The sequence below is a fragment of the Equus przewalskii genome, chromosome X (assembly GCF_037783145.1).
Source record: "Equus przewalskii isolate Varuska chromosome X, EquPr2, whole genome shotgun sequence".
Taxonomy (NCBI): domain Eukaryota; kingdom Metazoa; phylum Chordata; class Mammalia; order Perissodactyla; family Equidae; genus Equus; species Equus przewalskii.
This window is the reverse complement of record NC_091863.1, coordinates 19,206,728-19,226,389: the sequence shown is the minus strand read 5'-3', so window position 1 is coordinate 19,226,389 and position 19,662 is coordinate 19,206,728. Positions and strand designations below refer to the sequence as shown.

At 42.6% G+C, this 19,662-nt stretch overlaps 1 protein-coding gene across 2 annotated transcripts in view; it reads right to left on the bottom strand.

Annotated features, from left to right (window-relative positions):
• PDK3 (pyruvate dehydrogenase kinase 3) overlaps positions 1-10,892 on the bottom strand; it is a 71,346-nt gene extending 60,454 nt beyond the window's left edge. The window contains exon 1 of one of the 2 annotated variants that reach the window (XM_070604956.1): positions 10,034-10,892. In XM_070604956.1, the coding sequence (XP_070461057.1) occupies positions 10,034-10,139 (106 nt within the window). In that variant the 5' untranslated portion in view covers positions 10,140-10,892. The remainder of the gene's footprint in view (positions 1-10,033) is intronic. The other variant, XM_070604955.1, reaches the window with a different exon arrangement.
• Between the last annotated feature and the right edge of the window lie 8,770 nt (positions 10,893-19,662).

Below are 19,662 nucleotides of genomic sequence, written 5' to 3'. Positions count from 1 at the left end.
CAACCAGACAGCAGAACAGAGCAAAAGTGAGTGAGCTACAAAAGTCTCATCAGAAATGGCAATAACGGGGCTGGCCCAGTGGCACAGTGGTTAAGTTCACATGCTCCACTTTGGCAGCCTGGGGTTCACCGGTTCGGATCCCAGGTGCCAACCTACACACTGTTCATCAAGCCACACTGTGGTGGCATCTCACATACATAACAGAGGAAGATTAGTTAGCTCAGGGACAATCTTCCTCACCAAGAAAAGAAAAGAAATGGCAATAAATTCCAGAGAGATTTAGTAACAATTTACAAAATGCTATGGTGATAAACCTGACCACGAGAAAAGCACTGTGAATGACCCAGTGTAAAAAAACTCAGCCTGTAAGGAAGGAAACCGGACACCCAGTGTCAACGTATGTAAATACATGGGCAAAAGCTGGAAGGCTGTCACAAAAACTGTATGGAAGAATGAGAGGTGATATTCCTTCCAAATGCCTTTAATTGTATATTTTGACAATTACTTTGCCAAAGAAGGGAACACAGTGGGAAACGTTTATACAGCACAATAGCTTACTATGCCAAATAGACACAAGGAATTCATGCAAACGATTAAAACTCCAGATTTCCAGTTACTAAATGGTCAAGGGCACTTTACACACAACAATATGCAGAGAACAAACCCACATCGGGGGGGAAAAAAGAAAACTTTCAGCTTCTATGTTACCGATCATACAATTAAAATCATCAAACCTCATTTTGGCAGGGCTGTGGAGAAAGTGGCATACTTAAACTTTGCCGACAGCCCTGCAGATTAAAGCCGTAAAACCACGTATAGCCTTTCCCATGGTAATTCCACTCAGGGGCACACCCCCCCAGGCAAACCACCAATTACCGGCAAAGTTCCCCTCCAGATAGCCAATGTTTACTGTTTATTACCAGCAAACAGGAGAAACCGAGCTTTACCATTTAAACGCAAATTAACAGCAATCACCGCAGGCTTCTTTAACTGGGAGCCAAGTTGTCTTAGAGAAGAATTCTCTTAGACTAGAGGTCACAAACTTTGTGTAAGGGGCCAGATGGTAAACATTTTTGGCTTTGTGGCTCACATAGTCTCTGTGGCAACTACTCAACTCCACTGTGGTAGAGGGACAGAAGCCACAGACAATGTGTAATCAACGGGCATGGCTGTGTTCCAGTAAAACTTTATTCACAAAAACAAGTGTTGTCAAAACCCTAGAGTATGCAACACAAAGAGTGACCCCTAATGTAAACTATGGACTTTGGGTGATAGTGATGGTCAACGCTGCTTCATCAACTGTAACAAATGTCGCACAGGGTAAAGGATGTAGATGGTAGGGGAGGCTGTATTTGTGGAGAGGTGCGCATGTGGGAGCTCCCTGTACTTTCTGCTCAATTTTGCTGTGAACCGAAAACTACTCTTAAAAATAAAGTCTATTAATTAAAAAACAAAACAAAACAGGTGGCTGGCCCTCTGACTGTAGTTCAACAACCTATTTTAGACTACGATATTCCTAAAACAAAAGGATTTGCCCAACTCTGAAATCAGATTATTACAGAAGTCAAATAACTGAATGCCCATACAATATAAAGGAAAAGTGGTGCTATTTTCTGATTCCATCCAGTAACAATAAATCCAAGGTATCTCAAATCTTGCCAAAAGTCTGATCAATTTCCCAAAGCTTAATGGGAGGAAAACACCCAACCATCAACATGCCAGGCAGCGTGGCCACGTCTCCCCTTCAAAAAGCACACAAAACTGCAACATCAATGAAGCTTGAGCTACACTTTTGGTGCCCAGAGCCTGATAAACCAGGTTATGCTGAAAGCCAGCCCTACCAGATCAGTAAGGCCCCAAAGGCCAATTTGTCCTTTAAATTTAAATATTGATCAAGATGCATTAAGCCAAGTTAGAGATCATTCCCCTAAATGAAACTGTTCTCTTCTCCCTTAATTCTGAGTAGTTGGCTTCTGTCTCCCAACAGGTTAGTCCAATTCTTGGCAACTCCTCACAGTAGAAAACCTTCCTGCCTACAGAAAGGTGTGTCATATATATATATGTAAAGGCACAAAATAAACACTCGGAAACAGAATGCAATTGTTTTCCCCTTTTCCTAACACAATTAAACACCCAAACAAAACCTTTTTATCTCCTCCAGAAACAAAATCACTGTTCTCTCCAGTGGTAATCAGGCTTCAAGGAGCCAAACAACTTAAAAAACTAAGACTTTCTGAAGATCAGCCATTTGGAACCAAAGTCAACTTCTCACTGGGTGTAGGAGTCTTAAAATACTTTTTTTTCCTTTTCAGTGAGGAAGATTGTCCCTGAGCTAACATCTGTGCCAATTTTCCTCTATTTTGTATGTGGGACACCACCACAGCATGGCTTTTTGAGCAGTGTGTAGGTCTGCGACCAGGATAAGAACCCCCAAGCCCCAGACCACCAAAGTGGAGCTTGTGAACTTAACCACTACGCCACCAGCCCGCCTCCTTAAAGTACTTTCTAAAGGAACACAGAAGGCGGCTGGGCTCTTAAACCTCAAGAACTGTAGGAACAGGGAAACTGGCTGCTGCCTTCTAAGAGCTAAAGGCTCTGAGGTTCACAGAACCAGTGTGATTACGGGAGAAATCTTTTCTGTGAAAAGAAGGCAGAGTTGTCAGACAACCTGCTTTCTGGTGGTTTTCTTTGGGAGATGCTATATTTAAATGTGGGGACATTATAAAAGTCGAAACGTATATAACAACCGCTAAATTAAGTGACAATAATGTTTCCTAACCTTTATGTAGTCAGTAATCACCATTTATGGAATGCCCACTCTGTACAGAGCAAAAAGCTGAGGCAGCTGTGAGAGGTTACAAAGAAGAGGCGAGTGCCCACCCTCTGCAAAGAGACTGTTTAGAATCAAATAAAATACCAGGAGCCAGGAGCGAGACCTTTAATACATGTGCAGCTGTGCAGAAGAGCAGTGCAAAAGAACTGGGAAATAAAACAAATGGGAAGTCAGTCTGCGGGAGGGCACAAAAGTGATTAACGAAGGAACCAGAGTGGACGGGGTGAGGCTGAAAGATGAAAAGGACATCCAAAAGAAAATGTGAATCATTTCCTAAGGGCTCATTCAAGATTCAGAATGTTCTATCTTTATGTAATAAGTCCAAGTTCTCCTTTTCTTATAGCACTAAGAGAACTTTGAATTCATAACAACTACTTAATAGAAAGACAGCCCTCAAACTTTGGCAAATATAACAAAGAACCACCATAGCATGAACTGCCACTCAAAGACAATAAATCGGCCCCCAAATCCTGAGAGTAACAGTTTTACAGGGAAAAAAATGTAAAAGTTATATCGAGAAATAAAACCAACAAATTTTATTCTGAACATTAAAATAGGATGTTTCTATTACTAATAGGAAATTAATATATACTCTCTGAAGCCTCACTGTCCAATAGAAATAAATGTGTGCCACATACATAATTTAAAATTTCCTAGCAGCCACGTTAACATAAAAACAGGTGAAATTTTTGATATTTAATCCAACATACCCAAAATATTATCATTTCAACACAGAATCAATACAAAAATGTATTGACACGTTTTGCTATTTTTTATACAGTCTTTGAAATCCAGTGTGTATCTTACAGCACATCTTGATTCAAAACCTAAATTTCTATCAGAAATAATTGACCTATAATTACATTTCATCAAATTTACAGTTAAAGTAGAGTCACATATCCAAATTGTTCTAAATATACTTAGAAGTTTTCCAATTAACTGAATCAAGCGTCAAGGTTTTTTCGGTTTTTTTCTTTTAATACTTTTTGGTGAGGCAGATTGGCCCTGAGCTAACATCTACCACCAATCCTCCTCCTTTTTTTTTTCTCCCCAAAGCCCCAGTACACAGCTGTATATCCTAGCTGTAAGTCCTTCTAGTTCTTCTATGGGATGCCACCATAGCATGGCTTGATGAGCGGTGTGTAGGTGTGAGCCCAGGATCTGAACTGGTGAACCCTGGGCTGCCGAAGCGGAGTGCACGAACTTAACCTGTATGCCACCAGGCTCGCCCCTCAAGTATCGGTTTTAAATTTAAATTAAACCAATTCAGTTTCTCAGTCACACGTTTCAACTGCTCCAGAGGCTCATGTGGCTAGTGGTAACTGTACTGGACAAAGAAGGTCTAAAGAAATAAAGAAATAATTAGAAAGACAATCACTGGAGCCAAAAATTCAAACCTAATTATTAAAAGAAATATAATAAAACAAAGCTAGATAGATAACATGGTCAAAAAAATTAAGGTATTAAAATAGAAAGCAAAAGAAAATGACAGATGTTTATCATTACAGATGACAGATCTGTCACATCAATAAACATAAATTGGTTATACTTAACCACATAAAAGAAAAAGTTTGATTCTCAAAGCAAAACCCAACTTTATACTACATTTCAAGACAATATTTAAAGCAAAGTAATTCAGGAAGACTGAAAACAAAAGGATGACAATGCTCTACCAGAAATGTAAGCAAGAGGAAAACAGAGATCTGAATCTCAGTGTCAACTAAGGTTGGGGCCAGGCCAAACAGCATTAAACTAGTAAGATGGCAGCACTCTATCGCTAAAGGGTACATCTCAGAATGACGACATGACAGTTAAGAATAAGCAGCAAACATAACATTAACAGGCACAAAGAAAAACTACAGGAGAAATATAGAGAAATAGAATCATATTATAAGGAGATCTGAACTTCTTTTGGGCCATGATAGATCAAGTAGATAAAAAAGAAGTAAAGTATAGAAAACTTAACATAATACGGTATATCTAATATTTCAAATTCTGTAACCTGAAAAGAGCATAACCTTTTTGCTGCCCAAGGAACGTTCACAGGAAATAACCACGTATTGGGCTACAAAGTAAACATCAATAAATCAGAGAAATAATGACTCAGCTAACATTCTCTGATCACAACGCAACAAAACCAAACATAAAGAAAATTAAAATACAGGATGCACTTACACTGGAAATTTAAAAACTCAAACAACTCTTAGCTCATAGAAGAATAAAAATCTGAAGATGCAGAGGAGCTGGGAGGAAGGATGAAATACAATACACATCAGCTGCTAAAGTAGCACTCGGAGGAGTTAACTATAGCCTTAAATACTGAAATCAACAACAAAACAGAAAAGAAACGAAGTATCCAATCAAAAAGAAAAAAGTATAACAAAATAAACCCAGGGAGATGATCTGAGGGAATTAAAAAAGTCAAAGTAGACATTAACGAACTAGAAAACAAAAGTCATAAAACTAATAGAGGAGTCCTACCAAATAAACCACCACACCATCTGATCTAATCAAGAAAGGGGGGAGGGGAGAACAAATATACAAGAAATAATAGAGGAATAGCCACAGGGAAAATTAAGGCTGATAAGAGACTACCTTCTCAGCTATGCAAATTGACTTAACCTCAATGACTAGGATAATTTTCTAGGGAAACAGATCAAAATGAACTCTAGAAGAAACAGAAAATCTATACTGATCATTACCACAGAGCAGAGAAAGTTGTCAGAGGGCAATGGTCCCCCAAACACATTAGATTTAAAAGTTTCATAGGAAGATTCTACCAAGTCTTTAAAGAACAGACAATTCGAAAGATAAATTGGTCTTAGTATAGAAAAAGAAAAAATTTGTTTTCTGAAACAAGCATGCCATTGATAGGAAACTAACAGACTACGCATACACACATCTACAAACAGTACTTGGATATCAATATAAAGGAGTTCATCATACTATTCTCAACTTCTGTATATGCTTAAAATTCTCCATAACAAAAAGTTAAAATAGGGGGCCGGCCCCATGGCCGAGTGGTTAAGTTCTCGCGCTCCGCTTCCGTGGCCTGGGGTTTCGCCAGTTTGGATCCTGGGCGTGGACATGGCACCACTCGTCAGGCCACACTGAGGCAGCGTCCCACATGCCACAACTGGAAGGACCCAAAACTAAAAAATGTATAACTATGTACTGGGGGGATTTGGGGAGAAAAAGCAGGAAAAAAAAAAAAAAAGATCGACAACAGTTGTTAGCTCAGGCGCCAATCTTAAAAAAAAAAAAGTTAAAAAAATGTTTACTGGGGGAGAAAAAGATTCTATTTAGATACCATTTTTCACTTATCAAAAGTTTGATAATGTGGTGAAAGCGTAGGAACATAGGTACTCTCAAACTTCTAGTGAGAGAATAAACAGACATCCTCTGACAATGCTTATCAAAATTTCAAATACACATCTCCTTTGATGTACTAATCCCATGTTTAGGAATTTGTCCTATATACACACTCGTTCATGCACGAAATGACGCATGCAGTAACTCACTGTAGCACCGGCTGTCACAGAAAAGACTGGAAACGATCTACTAGCCATCAACAGAGAGTTGGCTAATGAATTATAGTATGCTCATATAAACAAAATCTCAGGAGCCATATAAAAGGGAAATTCTGCAGATATGGATATGGAAAGTTAAGGCATTAAGTTGAAAAAACAAGGTATAGACAAAAATATAACAAGCTGCCACGTGTGCAACAAGAGGGAGGCTAGTGGACAGAAGTAGGAAGCTGACTTTTCTACGTCCTTTTGCACGTCTGAATTTGGAACCACGTGACCATAATCTCAGATCAAAAAGAAAATCTCATTTTTAAAAATCTCACTCTTTAGAAGGCACTCTTGCCATTACAAATTCATAATCCACTTAGAACACTTGCTATTCTTCCTACAGTTGCTATTCTTGCTACACTTGCTAACTATGTGGAAGGCCAAATTTCAAATAAAGACTGAATTCAAGAAACTTTTATTATTTTAAAGGGCAAAGAGAAATACGATGCACAGATGAAAGGGAGACAGTAGTCTAGATCCAGAAGCTCATCTAATTAGTGGCTCTCAACCCTGGTTACGCTTTAGAATAACCTGGGAATCTTCTAAAAATACCAACGCCTGCACACCACCCCAGTTCTTTTACATTAGAAGTCTGGGGGATGGGCCCAGGCACGAAAACCACTGATCTAAGTGCTTTATGGCTGAGGTCCTCAACAGAGGGGCAGCGGAGGATTTTGCTCCCCCAGGGGCCATGGTGATGTCTGGAGACATGTTTGGTTGTCCCAATTGGGGGGAGAGGGTGCTACGGTCATCCAGTGGGTAGAGGCCAGGGAGGCTGCTTTAGTACACCTCCCACAATGCCCAGGACAGCCCCCCCGACACAATGACCTGTCCCAAAATGTCAAGAGCGCTGAGACTGAGAAATCCTCCTTTAAAATAAAATCACTGCTTCCGAAGTAACAACCAATTCTAGTCCCCACTCTTAAGGAAGATCATCTCCTTGTTTACTAGTGTGGATATATTAGTATAATGAAGCTATTTCAGTAGCCATAGAAACTGCAATTTATTTGTTGGCATGGTTATAACAAATACTGTAAACATAAAATTCCTTGTATATCCTTTCTCTGGTCCCTCTTATGTCCCATTTATACAGCAGCCAGGGAGAAAGTCAAAGTTCACAAAGTGGCAGCCTGTGGGCCAACATGGGCCATGCATCTATTTTGTTTGAGCCCCGGGTCTTTTAAAATATACTGAATTGGTGGCAACCAGCTGCCCCTTCTGGAGCGAGCATATCCCCAGGAGCTTGCCACAGTCCCCATCTGGCTAGCTTCATGGAGTCATCTGCAGCTCCCCACCTGGTGATTTACGCATTTGAGGTGGCCCTCCCCTGCAGTTTTCTCCAATCATACAGGACCATAAAGCTTCTTTCTCCTTCTTCCTCCTCACCTTAAAAACATCCCCACACCCATTCTAAATTCTCAAACTCCCACATCACTTGCCAAAAGAGAACTTCTATCAAGAGCTAGAAGAACTAAGAGAAAGGTAGCAGTCGAGATGGCCTTTGTGTGACAACACTCTTTTTCTAGTTGTTGTCATTAACGATAGGCTGCCTGTCACCTGATTCATCTCTGGATATTACAACCTAGGCTTGTAGTTTCTAGCATATTCCACTACAATTATATATAGCTCTTTCGTGAGCTTCCTTATAAGGAAAAGACTTCAATTATTAGGTTTCTTCCATTATCCCAGATTAGTGTATCCCTCCGCCCCTCCTAAAATAGGTCAGAAGCCTTTTATGGGAAATATCTATCAAAAGATTTGGGGATTTTCTTTCAAAAAGTTCATCCCTTTTCCTTTGAAATTATAATCACAAAGTTTTGGAGCCGTGCTTTACAGATGACCTGATACAATCCACACATTTAATTAACGAGGCAAATGAACCCCAGTGAGGTTCAGTCACTTAGCCAAGGCCACATTCTTCAGTTGGTGGCAGAGCAAGAATTAGAACATTTGTTCCAAGATACTAGTGCCGTGGATTTTCCATGATAACACTATCCCTCACTGTGGTTTTCCTACTCAAATGACATCCTTGCCAAGACATCTATGAATACGGGTAGCTACTAGCTGCCACAGAAATAAATCAACTGAAATTTCAACAAGCTATTAGGGCTATTACTTCAACCTCGAGGGTGGAAGGAAGGAACTGGGGGCTTCTGGATTCCTTTTGTTCCTTTTATTGTGAATTAACCTAGCTCGGTTTATCCCAATGAAAGGCTAATACCTCCACAATCTTCTCTAAACCATAAATTAGAGATGGAAAACATACTATTCATAGCAACAGTGACATTTTCTTTCTAAACTCTGAAATTAAGAGCTGCCTCAAACCTCTAAAATTCTCACAAGTGGCCAGAGATGATAGAGTAAAACTACTGAAACGCTTGGGGAGTGAAGTTTAAGATGCAACACAGATCAACATCTCATTGAACTTTGACATTCCTCAGCATTCTCTGGCAAATTGGTTGTTCAAAATTTAATTTGGTCTCAACTTTAACCTATTCCTCTCTTCCTATCCCAACTTTTTTTAAGTATGGACAACATCACATTTTGCATATCAGGTCTTCCCTGAATGTTCCAGCTACTCTGCATAGTTTTTATGCCCACCTGATACTATCCCTTGATATTTACATAAAGTTCATTAAACGAACAGACGCCTCATTATTTTCCCTTGAGAGCTTAGAACATATCTGCTGTTCCATTTTATTTTCCCCCAAGGACGCTGAGTTCCGTTCTGATACCTGGGTGCGCACTTTTTTACTTTCAGGTGTTTCACAACCAGCTCCCTCGCATTCAGCAATTGCGAGTCATTCGCTCCGCAGCTGAAACTGCACCACTCTGGGGAAACACGATCCAGTTAACATAAGGCGGTGCAATCTATTCCCCTCTCAGTTAGGCCTCAGGCAGGTTGGGGGCCAGGTCTCCTGCGCTGCCATCTCAACTGGGGCAAGTTGCCTACCAGCCCACTCGAGAGGGGAGAAGGGGGGTGGGACACAAAAAGAGAGAAGCGACGAAAGGTGCTGACACCGCGGCCAGGGTTATGTCACACCCTGCTCTGACGCTAGGAGCCCACACATCCGCTCCTCCCCAGCATCTAAAGCACTTGCAGTCCAGGCCTCTAACTGCTTTAACATAATACGAAGAAAACAACAGTTCGAGTCCTGCCGCCCCGGCCACACGGGATCACCTTAGAGCAGAAAAGGAACAAAATGCCATTGCATAATTTATTCGACCTCAAGGTGTTTCTAAACAGCTCTTACCCAGGCAAAAAAAAAGAATCTAAAAATAAAAACGTTAAAAAGCCACCCACATTCCGCTCCGAAGTTTTAAGGGCGGTGAGGTCTGTGTCAAGTAGATTTGAAGCTAACGACACAGGCTTGGGGAGTCCCGCCAGGGGTGAGGGTCCTCGCACGCCGTTTCTGTGTCTCCGGATAAGTCCCCGGCCCGTGTCTGGATGCCAGGCCCTGCCCTCCGAGCCCCCGGGACAGGCTCCGGACATCCCGGAACCCCGCCTGTGGTTCCCACGGACTTTGCCCCGAGGCTGCGGAGCCCTGCGGCGGAGATGGTGGGCCCAGAAGGCAGGAGCCCCACGCCCCGGCGCCTTGGGGGCCCGTGGCCCTGCACTCACCGAAGTCCAGGAACTGCTTGATGGAGAGCGGCGACGGCGAGAAGCGCGAGTAGCGCTCGATCTGCTTGGGCACCGGCTGCTTCAGCAGCCACCGGAACAGCCGCATCCTCGCCGGGGCAGCGCACAGATCAGCCGAGACGCTCAGGCAGCCGCAAGGACCGGTGCAGCCGAGCCGCGCGGATCCGGCACGTTCGCCAAGCGCGCACCTCGGCCTCCGCCTCGGCCTCGGCACCGCGGGTGCAGCCGCCGCAGCAGCAGCAGCAGCTCCCGGGCCGCAGCCGGCCGCCCGCGGCTTGCCCAGGCCCCGCCCACGGGGGCGGAGCCGGCCGCCGCACGTACGCGGCGCGCGAGGTGCGCGGGGGGCACGAGGGGCGCGCGGCTGCACGCGCCGGCCGCTGATTGGCCGCCGTCGCCTTCGCTTTCTTTTGCGGGCGGGCGGCGGGCGGTGGCGCCTGCCTCCCTGGCTCCTCGGACCCTGCAGGCTGGCAAGTGCCGCCGGCTAGGTCCTACGCTGCCGAAAGGTGACGGAGATGCCAGGGCACTGGGTGCAGGCCCGGAGCCCACCCCCAAGAGATCCGATCTTAGGCGCCGCTCAAAGCCCTTCTTCCGGGAGGCCTTTCCTGGATGGGCTGAAGGTTGCACTTGAGGGTGTTCCTTACATCTTCGTACTTTGATTTTCCTGTTCTGTTTACCGCTTAATTATAGTGGCTGTTCCGTGCCCTCCACCACTACCACCACATTTGGGCAAAATTAAATGTAAACTCACTGGCTCTGTGTCATGCCAGCCCCTGATCTTGGGAGAGGATTAATTGTAACGCCACCGGCTCTGTGTTTCGTGGGTCACCCCCCCCCCGCCCCCACCTCTCCACCCTCCCACCTCCTCTCTTTTGAACACCCTTGGGCAGGATTGTTAGGTCACTGACTGTTTCATGGCCCGCCGCCCCTCGTTCCCCACTCGGACCAACACCTTTGGACAACATTAGTTAAATCACTGTTTCATACCACTACCACCACCATCGGAAAGGATCAAATTGAAGGTCACTGGCACTTTCATAACCCGTTACCTCCAGCGCCACCGTAGGACAGCTCCCTGACTGTTCATGCTTTGCCAACACCAGCACCGCTATTTTTGGACAGGAGTCTAGGCTTACGCTATGTGTTGGCTATTTTGTCTGCATAAGAGTGAATTTGAACTGAAGGCTCGGTATATGAAATCACTATTTCCTAATGTGAGGTATGAAGTACTACTTGCTTAACCATTTCCACCAAACCTTGCTTTATTTTGGCAATGTGGAAACATCAACTAAAATGAAAGGTAGAATGTTCTCTAAGGAAAGGTAAAAATGTAGCTGGAAACCACTCCTTTGGGCTGATTGACCTGGGTTTCTCACTAAATAGAATTATTGGTGTGTAGCTATTTAGCTTTTGTGCCTTCATTAGGTGTTTATGCACCCAACTCTTTGCTTAATAGCTGCATCTCTACTCTGAAGTTAAAAGTAATACATACACTCAAAGGCATCCAGTGGTCTTCCCACACTTCTAGATTTTCAAGTACATTTTGAACATCTTGGTGGTGGTATGGTATGTAGACTACCGTGTCTTTTCCATTCAAACCAAAGCCTAAAAGAGACATACTAACAACCTCTGTAACCGGGAGCTTTGCCGGCAGAGCTAAGCAGTCCTGTTGGTGTGCATGGGCAGACAAAGGAAGACCTGTGGCCTGTGGTTCCTCCAGTGACTGTCTCAGGTGCTACCTGCACGCAGAGTGTACTTGGTGGCAGTTGTGGTAGTCAGTGAGCAAGAAGTTGAATATCAGTGGAGAGGGAGGTTTCCCCAGCATAAACTGCAAATCACTGCTGATCTTTCTGAGTTGGCAAATCACCTGTTTCACTCCTCTTCCACTGAACAAAATGCTGCTTTAAATCCATGTATTCTGTTGATTTGATTACTTGAACTGTCATGTGCCTAGTTTTATTACTGCTTCTCCAAAAGGTAGCAAAGTCTTAGAAGTTGGGAACAATAAGAAAGAGCCTGGTTTAATACAAACTGTGCTGGTCCAGGGCTCAAACGACCTAGCTCCAAGCTTGGTTCTATCATTAACTAGCTGTATGACCTTAGACAAATCACTTAACTTTTATGTGTTTCAGTTACTTCTTATGTCAGATGGAGATGCCTGATTTCTCCCCCTGGTATTTGTGACAATCAAATGAAACAAATCATATTTAATATAAGCACAAGATGTTGTTGTACCTATTTATACAGCAATACACATATTTTTAGCTAATAGTTTCATATTAACTGGCAAAATCCAGAAGCTAAACCAGTGGGTTGATTTCAGTGCTAGTTGTAGTTATAAGATAAGTAAATAGATCTTAAGATAAATAAATAGATCTTGATGAACTTTTTTCATTTCTTTGTACACACCAAGATCTTGCGGAGGCCCTGCTCCCTGTGGCTCTCAAAGTAAGATCGGTGGACTGCAGCAGGAGTGTCACCTGGGAACTTGTTAGAAATGCGAACTCTTGGACCCCACCCCAGAGCTACTGAATCAGAAACTCTGGAGGTGGGGTCCGGCCATGTGTATTGTAACAAGCTCTGGGGGTCTTAAAGATATGGCCACAAATTCTTTGATATTCCTCCCCTCGAGAGATGGAGTTTAATTCTCCTCCCCTGGAGTGTGGGCTAGATTTAGTATTCGCTTCTAACAAATAGAGGATGCCAGGAGAGATGAGATCTCACTTCAAAGATTAGCTTATAAAACAACTTCAATCCTACAAATACCCTCCCAGTACTCCTCAAAGCTATCAAGGTCGTTAAAAACAAGGAAAACCAGAGAAACTATCACAGCCAAGAGAAGCCTAAGGAGACATGACAACTAAACATAATGTCATATCCCACTTGGGATTCTGGAACACATGAAAGGACATTAGGTAAAAACAAAGGAAAGCAAAGTAAAAGATGGACTTTGGACCAAATTTGTATAGTAATAATGTATCAATATTTGTTCGTGAATTGTAATAAATGTACCATACTAATGCAAGATGTTAACAGTAGGGGAAACTGGGTATGGGGTGCATGGGAATTCTATGTACTATCTTCTCAATTTTGCTGTAAATCTGAAACTGTTCTAAAAAACAGTCAATTATACAATACAGTATTGTTAACTATACTCATCAAGTTATATGTTACAGCCCCAGAACTTATTTGTCTTATAACTGGGAGTTTTGAAAGTGGCTAAGAGAGCAGATCTTAAAAGTTCTCATCACTAGGAAAACAAAATTTGTAACTGTGTGAGTTGATGATGTTAACTAAATTTATTGTGGCAATCATTTCGCAATATATCCCTACATCAAATCATTATGTTGTACACCTGAAATTTATACAATATGGCAATTATATCTCAACAAAACTGGAAAAGAGCAGTACAAAATGTAAAATAAAATATGTTTCCGGGCCGGCCCCGTGGCCGAGTCGTTAAATTCACACACTCCTCTTCGGCAGCCCAGGGTTTCACCGGTTTGGATCCTGGGTGCGGACATGGCACTGCTCATCAGGCAACGCTGAGGCGGCATCCCACATGCCACAACTAGAAGGACCCACAACTAAAATATGCAACTATGTACGGGGGGGATTTGTGGAGAAAAAGAGAAGAGGCAACAGTTCTTAGCTCAGGTGCCAATCTTTAAATATGTATATATATATATATATATGTTTCAAAGTGTAAAATAAAATATATTCTAATAATATAAAGAAAATATGTAAGATATTAATAAAAATATTTTTTAACCATAGAACTACTGAACATTTAAAGGACATGTATTACAAATAAAATAATAAGTCAACATTTGGATTCTATCTTGGCGTTTTCCCTCTCTTGCTCCCTGTCTGTCTCTCCGTCTCTGTCTCTGTCTCTCTCTCAGCAGCCACCAGCCGTGCTGTGAGGCAGCTCTGTGGAGAAGCCCGCAAGAGTGAGCTTGGAAGCAGAACCCTTAGGAAGCAGAGCCTTGCCCCGTCCGGCACCTTGATTGGAACTTCATGAGAGACCCTGAGCCACAGCCGCTCAGCTAAGCGGCTCCTGGACTCCTGACCCCATAGAAACTCTCATAGTTTGTTGTGATAAATGTTTGTTGTTTGCAGCTGCTAAGTGTTGGGATCGTTTGTTATACAGTAATAGTTAACTAATCTCCAAGCCCTCCAGGTGATCCTGCCACGTGCTCAAGGGTGAAATCACTGTCCTACCCTGTGCTGTCTAATTCCCCCCCCGCCCCCCCCCCCCCCCCCCCCCCCCCGCTCCGTTCCTCCTGGCTGCTGCCTCAGGCCTCAGCAAAGTCATCCCGTAGACGTCCGGGGGGCCTTCCCTGACCACAAAGGCGATTCGTGCTTCATCCCCAGGGTCCAGCGTAAGTACCAGTTCCTCTTTAGGTTCACGACAAATATTTATTAAATAAATGAAAACCAACTACAATAACAATTAAACCTACCCCAAATCGCATTCCTTCCTATCAGCTCTCAATGGAGAACAAAGGCAAGGGTAGTGTTCCGAGTAATGCAAGCATTAATGGACACTTTATTAAATCATATTTTGATAGTCAAAAGCCAAAATCCAAAGGGGGGTGGAACAGGTGAGGGGGAAAAAAACAAGCCCCTCATTATCTGCTCATCTGCCACTAGTTGGTGCATCTTGTTATAAAGTGCCTCCATTGTCACTTGACTTTATGAAATCCTGCTCTCCCTGTCTTTTCCTCCTTCTCTCCTCACTCTCAACTGACAATTTTTGAGCACCTGCTGTGTGAGAAGTGAGGTACTCTGTGAGAGTACCTACGTTGTCTCTTCACAGTAAATCTGATAGATGAATAGCATCCTCATTTTACAGGTGAGTGAACTAAGACACAGAAAGGTTAAAGTAATTTAAGATTACGCAGCTTATAAATAACAGTCTGGATTTGAATCCAGGTCTCCTGACTCTTGCTTCTATGTTCTTTCATAATACCAGCCTGCATTTTTTAAAGTAGACTTTAGGGGGCCAGCCCAGTGGTGCAGCGGTTAAGTTTGTACATTCCGCTTCAGCGGCCTGAGGTTCACCGGTTGTGATCCCGGGTGGGGACATGGCACCACTTGGCAAGCCATGCTGTGGTAGGTGTCCCACATATAAAGTGGAGGAAAACGGGCACGGATGTTAGCTCAGGGCCAGTCTTCCTCAGCAAAAAGGGGAGGATCGGTGGCAGATGTTAGCTCAGGGCTAATCTTCCTCAAAAAAAAAAAAAGCAGACTTTAGTTTTTTTTTAAAGCATTTTTAGGTTCACAGCAGAATTGAGTGGAAAGGACAGGGAGCTCCCACATACTGCCTCCTCCACAGCCTCCCCTACCATCAACGTCCCCTACCAGACTGGTACATTTGCTACAATCAGTGAACCTATATTGACATGTTATTATCACCCACAGTCCATAGTTTACATTACTGTTTTCTTGGGTTTTTTGTTTTTGTTTTTGTTTTTGTTTTTGTTTTTTTTTGGTGAGGAAGATTGACCCTGAGCTAACATCTGTTGCCAATCTTCCTCTTTTCGTTTGAGGAACATTTTCGCTGAGCAAACATCTGTGCCAATCTTCCTCTATTTCTATGTCAGACGCTGCCACAGCATGGCTTGATGAGCAGTGTGTAGGTCCACGCTGAGGATCCAAATCCGTGAACCCTGGGCCACCAAAGCAGAGCATGCGAACTCAACCACTACGCCACCAGGCCAGCCCCTACATTACTATTCACTCTTGGTGTTGGACATTCTTTGGGTTTGGACATATGTATAATGACATGTATCCACCATTATAGTATCATACAGGATAGTTGCCTTGCCCTAAAAATCCTCTGTGCTCTGCCTATTCCTTCCTTCTCCTCCCAACCCCTGGCAACCACTGGTCTTTTTATTGACTCCATAGTTTTGCCTTTTCCAGAATGCCATATATTTGGAATCATACAGTATACAGCCTTTTCAAATTGGCTTCTTTCACTTCACAATGTGCATTTAAGGTTTCTCCATGTCTTTTTGTGGCTCGATAGCTCATTTCTTTTTAGGTCTGAATACTATTCCATTGTCTGGATGCACCACAGTTTATTTATCCATTTACCCAGTGAAGGAAATTTCAGTTATGTCCAAGATTCACCAGCCCTCCTTTTGATTTTAAAAATGGGAAGTGAGAGTGTGAAGATAAGTGAACTAGAGGAGTAAGGATTACTTAATAAAGTTTTACTAAATTTATAACTTTAATCAAATATGTGTGTGATTTGAAGCAGTGGCTCTACTCTCCCAAGTGCCCGGATTCTTGATTTTTGAGACAAACTATTTCAGATGGTGTGAATCCTCTTGAAGTCCATTTATCCTGGTCCTTTCATTTCTAATTAAGGAGGGTTTTCAATCTTAGTAGTCTTTCTCTTTCCCTAAAAGAGGTCAGAAAATATTTTAAGTACAGGAATGGTGTGGCAGGATAATTTATTGAGAAACTAAATCTGTGTTTTGTTTTTGCTGCTCTTGCAGGGGTCAAAGAAAGGGCTGGCTGATCTTCCCTGACCCAAAAGACAACGGAGCCTTTGGGGCTGGGCTTTGCACTGCTATGCCTTGACGAATTTGTTAGCTGCTTTTCTATAGTAGGGTGCTTTGGTTTCTAGGGCTGAAAATGGAAGTTGGAAAATATAAGAGACATTTTGGTGGTTTCTGTAAATTCATTCCCTCTTCTATTGGTATCTACCCCCACTCTTATTTATTTCATCATGTGGTGCATTGTGCTTAAGGGGGGAAGTAGCCCACTTTGGTTGTAGTAATGGGATATATGGCTCAATCTAAAAACTGATGAGGAGCCAGCCCTCATGGCCTAGCAGTTAAAGTTTGGCACACTCTGCTTCGGCGGCCCAGGTTTGGTTCCCAGGCGTGGAACCACACCACTCATCTGTCAGTAGCCATGCTGTGGTGGCGGTTCATACAAAAGAACCAGAAGAATTTACAACTATACACAATTATGTACTGGGGCTTTGCGGGGTGGGAAGGAAGAAAAAGGAGGAAGATTGGCAACAGATGTTAGCTTAGGGAGAATCTCCCCCTGCAAAAAAACAAACCAAATGAAAAACTGATGAACTTAATTCTGACCACTGGACATGGCTCTTGGTTCAGGGATGGGCACATCACCCAATTAAGGCCAATGAGAAAGGAGGGGACATTTCCTGGTGGCGTCTGTGAAAGAAACTAGTTTGCTATTCAGAGGAAACTTCTGGAAGAATCTCTCCTCTTTCTCTGTTTCCACCTCCTCTGAGCCCACACGAGGAAGCATGTAGCATCAATTGACAATAATCTTGTGACCAGGATGAAGCTGACTTTGTAGAAAGCGGAACAGAAAGAGGAAGAAACTAGGTCTTCAATGATGTTGTCAGATAACTAAATCAAACGAACCCTGAAGTTTCCTCTGGACTTCCACTTACACAGGCTAGTACATTTCCTCTACGGTTGAGGCCAGCTTGGGTAGATTTTCATTGCTTGGAGTCAAAAGTGTCCTAACTTTCACACTAAGCATTCTCCATATATCCTGCATATACACTGTGTATCCTGCATATATACTCAGGAACAAGTCCCGTATATACATATGTATATGAGTGTACATATACATGTATATGTATATGAGTGTATATGCAGGAACACATCCTACATATGTTCCTGCATATACACTCAGGAAAAAGTCCCCCACTGATGGCTGCTGTTGGATGTCTTGCCAGCTCTGCATATGGGAATTCAAATCCACATTCAATTTGATTTAAAAAAAATAAAGGTAATGTTTCACATGCCCAAGTATTATAAGACAAAATTACATCCTATAATATTCAGAATAAAAGAAACAATAAGGGAGAATGGTTAAGTAAATCATGACATATGCACTCAATGGACCATTACACTGTCATTAAAAATTTATTGTATGAAGTTTAGATGAGAACATGGAAAATGCAAACATTGTAAGTGGGTAAAAGCAAGATACAAAATTATGTATTAAATTTGAGCTCAGCTATGAAGAGATCACAAAAACTTCATTAAAAATGTCTGGAAGGAAACAGCAAAATGTCAACAATACAAGACCACTAAAGAGCGTTTTGAGTGATACCATTGTTAGATTGACATTTAGGAAATCCTGTGGAGTCCCTGGGTGGGACTGTGATCCAGAATTATGAACCAGGGATAGTTCATGTGAATGGCCTTGTTCAGTTCTCCTTCACCCCAAAAGATGAAGGTTAATTATACAGAGACTTGTCAGAGTCCACTGCTCTTCTGTTTTTATCTAAAACATGATTTTATCAGCTTCTATTAATATGTACTCAGTGCCCGTAATTAGCTGAGCATGAGCCATTATTTGCAGTGGACTCTGACATCTAAGGTGCCACCTGTTATCTGGACAACTTGGCGGTCCTTACATCAGCAAGTCTGGTACAGCCTTCATCCATCCGAGCTGCATGCCAAGGTGCAGCCTCCCCCACCCCTAATCATCACGACCATGGACAGTGAACTCGACAGCAAACTTGAGGCAGTCCCCAAGTTGCTCAGATTTCCATCAGGGAGGGCTGTGTAGCTACTAGGAGGGCTTCTTCCTCAGGCCACTGGAGTCTTTTAACAACCCCAGTTGTTTTCACCTTCCCCCTCCCTCCACTTAGCGTAATTTTCTGGAAGTTCAAAAGCTTTGAGGTAAAGAAAAACAGCCATTCCTCACAAGGAGACTGGGGGTTGCTGCTCCAGGATAATCTGTCAGATGTACCATCTGATGTATGAGAAACTATTATTAGTGATATTAAAGGAACAGGATTGGGACCAAGCACCTCCCACAGTTTGAAACGGTCAATAAGATAAAATATAAAAGGCCAGATTTTGAAATTTAAAGAGAGTCAACCTCATTAGAAGTGCTAAGGCTGCCGACCCAATACAGCACCACCGGCCACATGGGGCTCTTGAGCATCTAAAATGTGCTGGTCCAAATTGAGACATGTTATAAGTGTAAAATTCACACCAGCTTTTGAAGACTTAGTATGAAAAAAAAGAATACAAACTATCTCATTAATAATTTTTATATGGATTACATATTGAAATGATAACATTTTGATATATTGGTTAAATTGATTAAATCAAGTATATTATTAAAATTTATTTCATCTGTTTCTTTTACCCTTTTATGTGTGGCTTCTAGAAAATGTAAAATTACATCTGTGGCTTGCATTTGGGGCTCATGTTGGATTTCTATTGGACAGTGCTGTGCTTGATATATTGCAGGGTGTCCCTTATACTCCTGTTTGTATAGAAAGGTAGCTAACATTTGCTGCTGGGCATCTTTGTGCCAGAGCTGTGTTAGGTGTGGTTACCTCTTTTAACCTCATGTCAACCTTACAAGGCACACATGAGTATACCCATTTACAGATGAGAAAACTGAGGCTCAAGTAAGTTAAATAACTTGCCCAAGGTCAGCCCTGAAGTATGGTAGGGCCAGTAAACTCAACACCAGATAATTGTTCAGGCTGTTATTCAATTGCCAAGGCTCTTCTCTCTGCCACGACTTGAAGACCTATATAAGCAGAAGAAGTAATGCCAAAGAAATGGGAGGAGATATGTTCTCTA